The sequence below is a fragment of the Chionomys nivalis genome, chromosome 15, assembly GCF_950005125.1.
Source record: "Chionomys nivalis chromosome 15, mChiNiv1.1, whole genome shotgun sequence".
In the NCBI taxonomy this organism is placed as follows: domain Eukaryota; kingdom Metazoa; phylum Chordata; class Mammalia; order Rodentia; family Cricetidae; genus Chionomys; species Chionomys nivalis.
In genome coordinates, this window is record NC_080100.1 from 45,130,909 (window position 1) to 45,146,179 (window position 15,271).

Here is a 15,271-nt window from a genome sequence, read left to right on the forward strand (position 1 = left end):
ACCCATACTATAAGGTTAAAAGAACTATTGACTTCTTAACATGCTCCCTGAAAGTCATGTGTAAATACAATTACTAATTAAAGGATTCTAAGTTCTAAGATTTTCCTAAATCTTATTTTATTTATTTATTTTTTAGATTTTATTTATTATTTTTTAATATATGGGTATTTTGTCTGCCTGTATGCTTACAGGCCAGAGGAGGGTATCAAATTCCATTATAGATGGTTGTGAGCCACCATGTGGTTACTGGGACTTGAACTCATGACCTCTAGAAGAACAGTCAGTGCCCTTAACCACTGAGCTACCTCTCCAGCCCGCTAAATTATTTTAATGAGTGAGAGCAAGTAATGATTGTCAAACTTTTTTTTTTTTCAGGTTTTGTTATGGATGTCAGGGGGAATTGAAAGACCAACATGTAAGTTCATTGGCTTTATCAACATTAAGTGATACGTTAGAAATATTGAGACAATGACACTATAATAAGTTGTCAATAGATTGGTGAAGGTCAGGCTTGTATCAGGTTGTTCCCTATAAGACAATAAGTAGAAAGAGTTAAAATGGGAACAAAGTAGTTTTGTTATGCTCATTCTAACTTACTACAGGGGGTTTTAATACTGGTGCTTCAGTTTTTCAAGCTAAAATACATTTAATTTAGAAATATTATAGTATTATACTTTAGGATCTATTATAATTTATTTTGAAATTAGAACTATGGTTCATAAACAAAACATTGTGCTAATAAGAAAATACTTTAAACTTTTTTTTAAAATATTTATTTATTTATTATGTATACAATATTCTGTCTGTGTGTCTGCAGCCAGAAGAGGGCATCAGATCTCATTTCAGATGGTTGTGAGCCACCATGTGGTTGCTGGGAATTGAACTCAGGACCTTTGGAAGAGCAGGCAGTGCTCTTAACCTCTGAGCCATCTCTCCAGCCCCTTTAAACTTTTTTTTGATGACAGAGCCAGGTGCAATGGCATGCGCCTATAATTTCAGCTATTGGAATGGTAAGGCCAAGAAATACTTGAGCTAGGAATTCAAGGTCACCCCGGGCAGCATAGTGAACTCTCCTCTTAAGACATAGCAGAGTTTAGAGCTGGGCATGGTAGAGCTGAGATCACAGGCTTGTGCTCCTATGCCCTGCTTGCTTTCACAGATAGGTACAATAGCAAGTGCATAATGTCATAGCTGTTCATTCAGGAGGCTGAGGCAGGAGGGTCTGAAGTTTAGGACCAATGTGGGTAATGTAGTTCCATTTTTCAAAAATAAACAAGTAATAATAAAGGAAACAAATAGAAAGAGAAATGTTTTTTTTTTTCTTTTCATTAAATTTTATATCCCTTAGTACCAGTAGGTCAGTGGTAGAGCACCTACCTATCATGCAGGAAGCCCTGGCTTTGAATCCCTGCACCGAACAAAAAGGGTTTGCATTTTCTTTGTCATTTGTAGCTTTGTTCTCACCAGAACCACTTTAAAAAATCATTTTGTGGTTTTAAATTTATTATTATTGCGTGTGAGAGTATAATGTATATGTGAGAGTGTGAGCACATGTGCCAAGTGCACGTGTGGAGGTCAGAGGACAACTTCTGGGAGCCATTTTTATCCTACAATTTTTATATGGGTTTTGAGGATCAAATGTAGGTTTGCATGGTGCTTTATGCTTTGAGCTCCATCCATCCATCCATCCATCCATCCATCCATCCATCCATCCATCCATCCATCCATCTTTAAATGAACAAGTACAACCTTCTCTGTCTGTATAATGCTATGTATGTATGTTTTCAGGGCTGACCACTAGTCCTGGATAGCCCATTGGGAAGACTATTTCTCCCACTCTTAGTGTTCCGTGGTTGCTTATAGTTCTTTGTGTTTTTGTGTTGCTGCCCCCATGGTCTTTCCTATGTTCGTGTTAGCATGTCTTCTGGTATCCTTGCTCAGCTAATGTTTAGGCAGTCACATAGTGAGACTTCATGGGTGTAGCTTCTCTAACATTCCTAGGAGATAGAATCTCACAATATACTATCTGTTTCTCTGCTCTTAGAATCTTTCTATGCTCTCTTTTGCAATGATTCCTGAACCTTAGGTGCAGGAGTTGTATTGTATTAGTTGGGATTGCATTCCACAACTCTGCATTTTGATTGGTTGTGGTTTTCTGTTGCAAAGAGAAGTTTCTATAGCTGGAGACTTCTCTGTCCTGCCCGATCCTACTGGACTGGTTTCTCTCCTGCCTCTGGTCTCCATAGCCACTTATAAAATAATCATTCGGAGGCTTAATATTAATTATAACTATTTGGTCAATGGTTCAGGCTTCTTACTGGGTAGCTCTGCATATAAATTAACCAATTTCTAATAATTTGTGCATCGCCACGTGCCCCATGGCTTACTGGTAATGTTCTGGCATCTTACTCCTCCTGCGACTACTGGCATCTCCATGACTCCTCCTTCTTTTTCCCTGTCTCTCTGCTTGGATTTCTCATCTAGCTGCATTCTGCCCTGCCATAGGCCAAAGCAGCTTCTTTTTTAACCAGTGGTAATAAAACATATTTACAGCATACAGAGGGGCATCCCACATCACGTTTCCTTGATGATGTTTCCAATTATCTGTGGGTATAAGGACAAATATTTAGAATTAGTAGTATTTTCGCTAGTGTAGTAAACTAGTGGTTGTATATTCTCCTCCAAGATTTAACTAACTCTGGTAGACCAGGTTTCTACTACCTGGCGTAATTTCTCTCTTGTTGGAGAGCCGTTGGTCACTACTGAAGTGTGTGTGCTACTATTACACCCTTAGGGCTGTCACACCGTGCTGGTTATTCTTGCATAGCTGGGTAGGACTGTTGGTTGCTTTCCTCCTTGGAAAACAAGTATGGATCCTAACGGTACCATGAAAACTGGGCCTCAGGGAGGAGGCTTCCAGGTCAGTTTCCTGAGGACTAGCTGTCATGCTACCATAAGGTGCTCCATTGTCGGTTTTAAAGAACACATATTAGTGTAGTGATTTGGAATCTGTGTATTGTTGCCCTAGAAATATTAGACCAAAGTGTAAGGATCCCCATATGTAATGTTGATAAAATAATGCATTTTTATATGTCTTATGTGTTTCATTTGACATACTCTTATGTTTGTTTTTGTGCTTTGCTTTTTTGAGATGGGGTCTTGTAGCCCAGGCTGGCTTGGACCTTGATTCATAGGCTGGGATGACTTTGAGTTTGTGATCTTCCTGCCTCCACTTCCCAAGTGCTTTAATTATAGGTGTGTATCTACCCTCCCTCCCAGATGTTTGTCATATTCCTTAAAGATTTAATAGGGGAGTATAGCTTTTGTAATTGAGAGTTCATTCCCTAAGAATAACTAATCTATAGTAAGTTTTTGTGCTTTTCTTTTTTTTTGGTTTTTTCGAGACAGGGTTTCTCTGTAGCTTTGGTGCCTGTCCTGTGTGCTTTTCTTTTTATTTTAATTGTCAAATGCCTTCAAATCTAGTACTGGTTTTAAATTCATGTGTCTGTAGAAGGGAGCTGTGGGCTGTGTTCCTGCCGCCCCAGCTCCCGGTAGCCTGGCCAGCTTATGCCCCAAAATAACGACACACAAATTGTATTCTTTTAAACACTGCGTGGCCCATTAGCTCTAGCCCTTACTGGCTAATTCTCATATCCCGATCAACCCATCTCTAATAATCTGTGTAGCACCAGTCTTACCAGGAAAGATTTAGCATGTCTGACCTGGTGGCTTGCTTCATGGCGTCTGGCTCTGAGAGGAGCCGCCCTGCATCTGCCTGGGAGAGGGGAGCATGGCATCTGAGCTCACTTCCTCTTCCTCCTAGCATTCTGTTCTGTTTACTCCACCCACCTATGTTCTAACCTATGAGGGCCAAGCAGTTTCTTTTTTAATTAACCAATGACCTTCCTCCATCATTTCCCCTTTTTCTGTTTAAACAGAAAAAAAGGAAAGCTTTAACTTCAACACAGCAAAATTACATATAACAGTTATCAAGTAAAAATTACAATATTTACATCTATTTTATCTTTATCATAACTAAGGAAAACTATAACCATAACTATTCTTCAACTCCATCAAAGACTCCATAAGGATATAATATTACCTAAGTAAATGAGAAGTAAGCAACTTACAAAACTCTAGAAATCACAGAGACATCTCGCTGCCTTGACAGTCACCCAAAATTCCTCTGTACCGTTGGGGCATCCATCTTCGGCCTACAGGTCCATAGTATCCAAAGACATTTCCATGAAGCAGGAAATTTCAAAGGCAGTTCAGTCACTATCTGCTGTGTCCTGCGGAATGTTTCGCAGACTCTTTCATGAATCAGGAACCCTGAAAGATCATCTCACCTTTAGACAAGTTCAGCAGTCCTCTCTGTCTGCGGGTTCTCTGTGTCCAGTTTATACAATAGTTCAGGCAAGAGCAGTTTCTTGCCTAAATGACTATCAAACTCCATAAGGATCCTCTTCAATGCCCATCTTCTTCTTGAAGTAGATTGGTGCTACCAGGAGCAGATGTGTCTCATTGTCATGAAAAACCATAAGTTATTAAAACATTTAAAATGCCATATTCTCTAGCCTTTGAAAGATATGAAGAATGTCTATCTAAAATATATCTATGTGCGTCTAGAAAATCTTAACTAACATTACTACAAACTTGACTATTATGATTATCCATTAACAACCTATATACATTACATTTTCACATGAACTACACAATCACAATACCTTAATCAATATCAGAAATACATATACATATAACAAAACTGACCTTAAATTAATATCAGTAAACCAAGATTCATATCAATGCAAATTATTCACATCTCTATCATCTCCCCCTTTAAATGTAAAAGAACATTTATAAACAATATTTGGGAATATGGATGTAGTTATTTCTCTCCAAACTGCTTCCTGCTGAATGGGGGCACCGTTAATCAGATATTTCAGGGTATAACCTGTGTGCTAGATTCATGTCAGTCGGCAGTTGAGTGAAGTGATTTTTTTTGAAGGTGTTCACAGCAACCCTTTAGGAGGGCGTGGTCCATCATACCATATTGGAATAAAAGCAATCCAAAGAGTCTCATCCTCTGTGAAAACAAAAGAAGAAACTCTTTTCCAAAGTATCATATCCTTAGATCCAAATTCTGAAGTCAAGGTATTTTGAAAATATCTATCTTGGATTAGTTCAGCAGCATTTATAAACAAATATCTTTTAGCATCTGTTGCTCCTTCCTCAGCATTCAAACAATTCAAAAGAGAGCATAATAGCATACAGTATCAAGATTCTCTGTGTATTTTCCATCTTTGTGCAGCTTTATTTTAACTCCATTTTGTTTATTTTTACTTTTGTTTTATATTATCTGTATATATTTGTCCTGGAATAACTCTGTAGACCAGACTGTCCTTGAACTCTCAGAGATCCTTCTGTCTCTGCCTTCCAGGCATTGGGATTAAAGGTGTGTGCTACCACACCTTGAAGTCACAGAGGTAAATCTCCCTCTGCCTCCCAAGTGTTGGGATTAAAGGTGTGTACTACCACACCCAACTACTTTCTTTCTTCCTTTTTTACTTTTAAGAACTTTAATTTTTAGCCTCCATATATTTTTAATACACTGTAAATCATTTAAACATTTTCTTTGACTCTGAATCTTTCTTTTACTGTATATCTCTCTTTTTCTGACCACACGAGCCTTGAAATTACTGAGCAATATGGGTAGGTTTAAAGCTGTGGCTTTGATGGCTGGATCCAGCCCATTCCTTAGCTTTCCAGCCTCATGGCTGAGGTACCGGCTGTAGCCATGTTTATCACCACAACTCTGTGGCGTTTCAAGGTCCTTGCCAGCAAACAAGCTACAACACTCAAATGCTCTCTCTGTAGCTGATCTCCTGCCTCAGAGTCAGAGTTTGCCCTGGCAGGACGGACCAGAATGCCAGCATTTTAAAACAGCACAACTTTTTTCCTGCTATGGCTGAAAACAAACAAGCATGCAGTCAGCTTTTATCAATACCATTTAAGTGTTTTGTGGCAGGACCCTTAATGAGCTGCAGGATTTTGCAGCTAAAGCTGAGTCAGGAAGCCTCTTTTAGATGAGAGCGCTTGCTTGCCTCTAGCAAGCAGAGCAGACCCGAGAAATTGCTGCTACCAAGAAAACACGCTTTACTCTATTCTTTCCCAAGCTTTCTCAGGCTTTCTGTGGATGCAGTTATCCACATGGGCGCCATTCTGTAGTGGGAGCTGAGGGCTGCGTTCCTGCCGCCCCAGCTCCTGGGCCGCCTGGCTAGCTTATTCCCCAAAATAACGACACACAAATTGTATTCTTTTAAGCACTGCTTGGCCCATTAGCTCTAGCCCTTACTGGCTAATTCTCATATCCCAATCAACCCATCTCTAATAATCTGTGTAGCACCAGTCTTACCAGGAAAGATTCAGCATGTCTGACCTGGTGGCTTGCTTCATTGCTTCTGGCTCTGAGAGGAGCTGCCCTGCATCTGCCCGGGAGAGGGGAGCATGGCGTCTGAGCTCACTTCCTCTTTCTCCCAGCATTCTGTTCTGTTTACTCCACCCACCTATGTTCTAACCTATGAGGGCCAAGCAGTTTCTTTTTTAATTAACCAATGACCTTCCTCCATCATGTGTCTTCCCCAAGTTGTTATTTAAGAGCAAGTAATCGTGACTGTCTTATAATAGAATAGACTTTAAGGTCTCAAAACAGAGTAGCTCCTTACTCCTAAGGACCAACTTAAGAGGAAAATATGTATTAGATTTGAGAAAACTGTGTTATATTTAATACATTGGAAGCAATACAGTATATAGGTGGGTAGGGAAAATTGTTAAGACTAGAGAGCAAGGCGTCTCTGGCTATGCTGCACTTAGCTTTTGGAAACTAGCTTGGTTCATTCACTTTTCTCCTTTTCATTGCAGGTCTATGTTTGCACAGTGTGCCAAAACGTTTTCTGTGTGGATTGTGATGTTTTTGTTCATGACTCTCTCCACTGTTGTCCTGGCTGTATTCATAAGATTCCAACTCCTGCAGGTATTTGATTCCTACATGTAAGACACACACTGAGTGGGTTAAGAAAGCCTGTAACTTAAATAAAATGATTCTTTGAATAAATCGATTCTCTAATTAAAACATGAAAACACTTTGAAAGAAGAATCTGACTTAAGAAACTTTTTGTTATGAAAGAATATTTTTATTTATATTCTATCAGAAATATGCATATAAATTCAATTAATTTTGTTTTATTTTGAGTCGTATTTTCAGTTTTAACTCAGTATTATATATAAATTACTTACAGTGATTAAATTAATGTCATAGTCTCAATTTTTTGTTTTTAGATTTTTATTTAAATGTTTGTGTGAGTGTATACATGAGTTTATATTCATCATAACGGTGTAGATGCCCACAGGAGTTAGAAGAGGGGTCAGATCTCCCGGAACTGGAGTTAAAAGACATCTGTAAACTGCCCAGTGTGGGTACTGGGAACCGAACCCAGGTCCTGTGAAAGAGTAGCAAGTGCTTTAATCACTGAGCCATCTCTCCAGCTCTAGAGTATGTTAAGTAAAAAAAAGCATGCACATATATACACACACAGACACAGACACACAGACACACACACACGTGTTCAGAGTCATACCAAATGTACCAAGGTAATTGATGTTTCTCTCAGGATTCATATTTATTGAGTCTAAACTCAGATTCTTTTTTAAAAAATTATTTTGTTTTATGTATGTTGGATTTTGCCTGCATGTATGTCTGTGTGAGGGTATAAGAAGCCCTGGAACTGGAGTTACAGACAGATGTGAACTACCATGTGGGTGCTGGGAATTTGTGGTGATTTGAAAGAAAATGGCCCCCAAAGGGAGTGGCACTATTAGGAGGTGTGGCCTTGTTTGAGTAGGTGTGGCCTTCTTAGAGGAAGCATATCACTGTGGAGGTGGGCTTTGAGGCCTCATATATGCTTGAGTCATAGCCAGTGAGATAGTTCACTTCCTGTTGCCTTTGGATCAAGATGTAAGGACTCTGAGCTCCAGCACAATGTCTGCCTGTGTACTGCCACCCCCCCCCCATGATGGTAATGTACTAAACCTCTGAACTGTAAGCCAGCCCCAGTTAAATGTTTTCTTTATAAGTGTTGCCTTGGTCATGGTGTCTCTTTGAATTGAACCCTGGTCCTCTCAAAGAACATTTTGCTCTACTGATTGTTTTATGTGGAACCAATTTCTGTTACAGGTAACCTGGTAACTCTCTTTTTTCCTTGTCAACAGAGCTGTTAGCTACTTGTAAGACATGTCTCTAGCACTGTCAGGGTATTCTCTATCCCCTATTCCATACTTAGAAAGGCCTTGAATGTCTCCTCTTGAAGTCACCAGAACCAGCCTCCGTAAACCCAGCACTTGGGAGGTAGAGGCAGGTGGATCTCTCTGAGTTCAAGGCCAGCTACAGAGTGAGCTCCAGGACAGCCAGGGCTATTACGTAGCTAAACCTATCTTGAAAAACAAAACAAAGCAAACAACAACAGCAACAAAAAAACTCAATGAAAGAACGAAAGAAAGAAAGAAAGGAAGAAAGAACGAAAGGAACGAAGGAAGGAAGGAAGGAAGAAAGGAAGAATAATCACCAGACTGTTTTAGAGACTGGCAGCTAGTTTTTGTTCTATTTCATTTAGGTCTTTTTTTTTTTTTTAATTTTAATTCTTCTCTCATACATTACATCCCGACAGCAGTTTCCTCTCCCTCTACTCTTCCCAGTTCCTCTCCTCTCCCCCAGATCCACTCCTTCTTGGTTTCTCTTCAGAAAAGAACAGGCCTCCCAGGGATATCTACTGAACACAGCATAACAAGTTACAATAAGACTAGGCACAAACCCTCATATCAAGGCTGAATGAGGCAACCAATATAGGAGGAAAAAGGTCCCCAGAGCTGGTGAAAGAGTCGGAGACAACCCCACTCCCACTTTGAGGAGTCCCACAAAAGCGCTGAGATGCACAGCCAGAACGTTTATGCAGAGGACCTAGGCAGACCCATCAGGCTCCATAGCTGTTGCTTTAGTCTCTGTGAACCCCTTTGGGTTCTGCTTAGTTGATTCTGTGGACCATGTTCTAATATGTCCTAGATCCTTCTGGCTCGCACTTCCTTCTCCTCTTCCATGGGGTTCCCTGAACTCCACCTAAAGTTTGTCTGTGGGTCTGCATCTCCTCCCTTCAGTTGCTGGGTGCAGCCTCTCTGATGACACTTGGGCTGGGCACTGATCTAAGAGGATAGAATATCATTAGGAATCATTTCGTTGACTTGTTTGGTTTTTTGTTTGTTTGTTTTTGTTTTTGGCCGGTTGTGTTTGGTTCTGTCTAGGTCTCTGGGCTGTCCAGCCTCCAGATTCTGGCTATCCAGCCAGTGCTAGACATGGGCTCCCTCTCATGGCATGGGCTTCTAGTTTTTTTTTTTTTTTAGCTTTCTGAAACTTGGAGTAGAAGATAAGACAACTCTGAAAAGAAGGGATTCAAAGGACTCTGAGATGGTGTCAGGAGTTTGTGATCATCATAAAGTACAAAAGTCTAAAGTTAATATGTTCCATACTCTCCCTTCAGGAAATAAAAGGACCAAAATAATCTTAATTCATCTAATTCTTCCCTCAAATAAGTTGTTATATATTTCATTTTTTTCTGTTTCACAAAACATTACTCTTTGTTTTTAATCAGTTACCATTTGTTAAGATGCAATAAAAAATTTACCACTTTCTTGGCTCTGTTTTTTCTTTCATTTGAGGTCCATTTAGGACCATTTTTCTTTTCCTTGAATTACATTTTTTTAGAATATAGTAAAATTCACAGCCTTAAACACATGGGCACAGGAGACCACTTTCTAAATATAACTCCAGTAGCACAGACACTGAGAGCAACAATAAATGAATGGCACCTCCTGAAACAGAAGCTTCTGTAAGGCAAAGGACACAGTCAATAAAACAAAACGGCAGCCTACTGAATGGGAAAAGATCTTCACCAATGCCATATCAGTCAGAGGACTGATCTTCAAAATTTATAAATTTATAAAGAGTTCAAGAAACTAGACATCAAAATACCAAATAATCCAATTAAAAAATGGGGTACAGATCTAAACAGAATTCTCAACAGAAGAATCTCAGAGATGGACAAAAGATACTTAAAAAAACTGCTTAGCATCCTTAGCCATCAGGGAAATAAAAATCAAAACGACTGTGAGGTACACCAGTCAGAATGGCTAAGATCAAATGAAACACCAATGACAGCTTATGGTGGAGAGAATGCAGAGTAAGGGAAACACTCCACCATTGCTGCTGGGACTGCAAACTTGTTAGCTACTTAGGACATCAGTATGGTGGTTTCTCAGAAAATTGAGAATCACAGTGTAGTTTGTTTATGTCATTCATATATATATATATATATATATATATATATATATATATATATATTGAGTAAAGATAGCATAAGCAAAAGGAAATACTGGGAACTAGTAGAAATCATGAAGTCCAGATACAAGATCAACACAATTTGTAATCTTTAGTAGATTGACCAATAAAAAAGAAGACCAGATTACTAACATCCAAATAAGATGAAGGCTGGTGAAAAAGCTCAGAGGCTTAAGGCAAGGGCCTCTAAGCCCGTGACCCGAGTGCAACCTCTGGGGCCCATGAGGTGGAATAGGGAAGTGACTGCTACAAATTGTCGTCTGGCCGCACATGTGACATGTGCATACACACAAACACACTGAAAATGTAGGGAAGAGTTAACAGAAGTAAAAGATGATCCAGGTGAGATGGTACACTCCTGTAATTCTAGGGCTTGGAAAGCTGAGACGAGAGTTGCCTCAAGTTCAAAGCCAGCTTGAACTACAAAGCAAAACCTTGTCTCAGAAACAACCAAACAGGAAATGCGAGCTATTCTTAAACTTTAGAATTCACATATTTACCCTCCAAAGAAATACTCATTTCCTAAAACAGTGCAGTGGCACAAGCCTTTAATTGCCAACACTTGGACAGCAGAGACATACAGTTCTTTGCCAGTTTGAGGCCAGCCTGATCTATATAGTGAGTTCCAGGACAGCCGGGGTTATGTAGACAGACTGTCTCAAACGGGACAAAGAAAAAAAAAGGTTCATCTCTTTCTATTCTCTCTCAGGTTCTGTTATAATCCTTTTTAGCTGAGCAAATTGTTTGAACTAATATCTCAACAAAATGGGAGTTTTTTGAGGGGAATATGTTGTGTTTTTCCCCCTCAATACCTGGGTCTCATATACTCATACATGCTAGGCAAGAGCTCTTTGACCTACATTCTCACCATCCCCCTCCCTTTATTTTAAAGAGACTTCCCAACACTGGGGAGGCAGAGTCAGAGGCAGGTGGATCTCTGAGTTTGGGGCCAGCCTGTCTGTATAGCAAGTTCTAGGACAGCCAGAGCTACATATAAGATCCTGTTTCAAGAAAGGAAGAATAGGGAAGGAGAGTCAGTTTTCCTTAAGGATGTGGCCCCGGGTAGGCTGACCACACTACATTGACTACCATCAACAATTTATGGACAGTACAAATTAGACAATGAATTATTTACTTTTAGGAGCATGAATGTTTTACCAGCATGCACCATGTGTGTGCAGGGCCCCCACAACAGCTGGAAGAAGCATTGGATTCCCTGGAACTGGAGTTACAGATGATTGTTAACCACCATGTGGTGCTGGGATTCAAACCCCAGCCCTCTGACAGAGCAGCCAGTGCTCTTAACCACTAATCATATTTCTACCCTTGATGAATTATTTAAAAAAAATTGGGGTTAAGGAAACGAAGCATTTTTTAAGATTGCGTAACATTTACAACTTCCTCATGATTGTATGCCCATGTTCAGGTCCATCTCTGTAATGGTTAGAAAATTCATACCAAGAAGTAGCTTCCTGGATGTGGAGAAAGAAAAGGCATATCCAACCCTTTATTGAAATAAGTATTAGTGGACTCTTGGGGCTTCCAGGGAGTGATAGAGTTTAGGAGAAAAGACAAGAAGCCTGAACTCCTGAGGCCTGTATGAAGAAAGAAAGGGCACAATGGCTAGGTGCACTTCTGGGGATCCTCGTAGCCCTTTGGGTCGAGTTCTACAAGGACAGAGGACTCATTAATTGTCTACCTCTCCTCTGGGGGAGGAATTACAAGCCGGGTTGTGGACTCTTCCCCTGCGTGAGCTGCTGTTTGAGTCACACCTCACAGCAGGACCCTGGGAACAATTCACTGCTTCATTTGTCCTTTTTTAATTTACTCAACAGACCGTATATCTCAAGAGTTGAAGCATTAGGGATGTATGTAATGTGTGTAGACCAGAGGACAACTTTGGGTGTTATCCTTCAATAATTCCTTTGAATTAGCATGCTTCCTTTTAAACAAGGTCTTTTCTTTGCTTGGAAATCATTAATGAAGCCGGGCAGTAGTGGCGGCATGCCTTTAATCCCAGCACTTGGGAGGCAGAGGTAGGCAGATCTCTGTGAGTTTGAGGCCAGCCTGGTTGGTCTACAAGAGCTAGTTCCAGGATAGCTAGGGCTGTTACCCAGAGAAACCCTGTCTGGGGGGGGGGGGGGGAGAGGAAAGATTATTAATGAGGTTAATGAGGTTATAATGGTTAAACAGCAATTTCAGGAATCCTCCTGCTTCTGCCTTCCCATAATTAGGGTTATGGGTGCATGTATTATATCCAGCAGCTTTTTTTTTTTTTTTTTTTTTTTTCCCGAGACAGGGTTTCTCTGTGGTTTTGGAGCCTGTCCTGGAACTAGCTCTTGTAGATCAGGCTGGTCTCGAACTCACAGAGATCCGCCTGCCTCTGCCTCCCGAGTGCTGGGATTAAAGGCGTGCGCCACCACCGCCTGGCTTATATCCAGCAGTTTTATGTAGGTTCTTGGACTTGGAGCTTAGGTCCTTATGTGCGTGTACACACACACACACACACACACACACAAAACACACAATGTTAAAGTTCGAGGTCAGCCTGGTGTACAAAGTGAGTTCCAGGACAGCCAAGGCTACATAGAGGAAATTCTGTCTCGAAGATTTTTTTTAAAGCATTTTTTTTAAGATTTTATTTATTTATTATGTATACAACATTCTGCCTCCATGTATGCCTGCAGGCCAGAAGAGGGCGTCAGATCTCATTACAGATGGTTGTGAGCAACCATGTGATTGCTGGGAATTGAACTCAGGTCCTCTGGAAGAACAGTCAATGCTCTTAACAACTGAGCCATCTCTCCAGCCCCTCGAAGATTTTTTTTTAAATTATTAGAATAAAAACACAGACTAAAAATATATATGAATTGTAGATGTCTGACAAAGGAATAATCGAAAATATAGAACATTACCATAATTTAGTAATATAAAGGTAAATAATTTTGAAATGAGTAAGATGGGACTTGGAGTCTTGAGCATGTGGCATGTTGTTGGTAATGGGTGGCTGTGCAGGTGTGTGGGCAGCAGTGGAGGCACCCCCTTCACTGGCCCAGAAGCCCTTACCCCTTCTCTGCTTCCTTCAGTGCACCAGGTGTAGGCGCCCACTCCTATAAAGTCAGCTAGGGTTTTTGGATAGGGAATCCTCAAGGCCAAAGGAAAGTTAGATGAAAGAAACAGAAGACAGGATAGAATTGGGAGGTCCATCTGGTTATGCTGAAGCAGCCAAATAGCCCAGAGTTTATTTTAGAACTTGTTTATGTACAAAAGCAGAACATGTAAAAGCAGGGCGGGGCAGAGCAGGGCCTCTGAAATCCTGGCACTGTGGAGGTGAAGGCAGGATCCACTGTGGTGGGTCCATGGTGTAATACCTTCCTAGTCAGGAATGGAGAGAATCACCATGTAGAGTCCTTTCCAAGTTGGTTTTAATGCCCCTTTGGCTACCTGCCTGACCCAGACAGGATCACTAGACTGGAACAAGGGGAAACTGGTGATGGACTTGGAGGTTGATTGGGTCTCTCAGATAGTTCAATGAAAAGTCTTTACAGAGGACTTGAATGCCAGAAGTGATTTGAGAAAGGAATGGTTAGATATTTCTGCCAATTGCTGGTCTCCAAGCCTGGGAAACAGTAGGAGAGATCTTTCAAACAAAATCTCATATAGGGGTAAATCCCTCCCTACTTAGGGTACAATGGGCTGAAGCAAAGCAAAGGAAGGAGGCCTCTCCATCCTTCACTGGTCTTTTGTTAGAGTTTCTTTCTTTCTTTCTTTTTTTTTTTGGGGGGGGGGCGGATTTTCGAGACAGGGTTTCTCGGTAGCTTTTGGTTCCTGTCCTGGAACTAGCTCTTGTAGACCAGGCTGGCCTTGAACTCACAGAGATTCACCTGCCTCTGTCTCCCAAGTGCTGGGATTAAAGGCGTGCGCCACCACCGCCCAGGTTAGAGTTTCTTTTAACATCCTGTTTATTCTTTCTACCTGACCAGAACTCTGAGGTCTATATGCACAATGTAGTTTTCAATTTATACCTAAATCTTTGACTATTAATTGAGAGGTTTTGACTATGAAAGTCAGACCCTATTGCTAGGGAAGGCCAAATCAGAGATCTGGTTCCTATAGGAGCTTTTTAGATTTGAGCAGTTTCAGTCTGGATGGGGAACACTTTTACCTACTCTGAAAAGATATCTATAAAAATCAGCAAGTTCTTTTGATCCTTCCCTAGCAGACTGGATCTTGGTGAACTCAGTTTTCCCAGAGTTCACTGGGGTGTTGGTTTCATTTTTATCCCTTCCTAGGTAAGGATTCTCTGTTTTGGTTTTACTTGAGCCCAAACTTGCCATGTGGCTGAGACATCCCGCATTAGACTGTCCAGTGTAGGTATAACATACCTTGGTTTGAGCATCTCAGAAAGTTGTGTGGACCCCAGATGAGTAAGTAGCCCAGGAGAGTCCTGCCAGCTGTTTCTGGGAGAATGATCTTTCCCTCTGGTGTCCTCCATCAAACCTGTCTGTTTTCTCTTTACCATGGGATCTGAAGTGTGTCACCAGAATATGAACAGGCCCCACTGGTCTTAGGGTCATCTGTTGACAGCCAGGTCAGTGATCTGACAGTAGAGGACAGAAATTCGTAGGGGAAGCCAAAGAGCCTCTAGGAGGGTTTTAAAATATTCTTTTCCCAGTGGTAAGAAGCCCTCTTCCTCTGTAGATCACACCATGAAAATGGCTGGTCATAAAAGCATACTGACTGACAGTCTGTGTATGTGATCAGGTTAATAAGTTCTGATCTCTGGGCCTGGGCTCCAATTCTTTTGGTGAAAGACCTACTTCAGCT

At 40.8% G+C, this 15,271-nt stretch overlaps 1 protein-coding gene across 7 annotated transcripts in view; it reads left to right on the forward strand.

Annotated features, from left to right (window-relative positions):
- Positions 1-15,271, forward strand: part of Gtf2h2 (general transcription factor IIH subunit 2) — a 40,682-nt gene that overhangs the window by 17,537 nt on the left and 7,874 nt on the right. For 3 of the 7 annotated variants that reach the window (XM_057789832.1, XM_057789831.1, XM_057789835.1), the window contains 2 exons: positions 376-415; positions 6,922-7,033. In XM_057789832.1, coding sequence (XP_057645815.1) covers positions 376-415; positions 6,922-7,033 — 152 coding nt within the window. The other 4 variants (XM_057789833.1, XM_057789836.1, XM_057789834.1 and 1 more) reach the window with 3 other exon arrangements.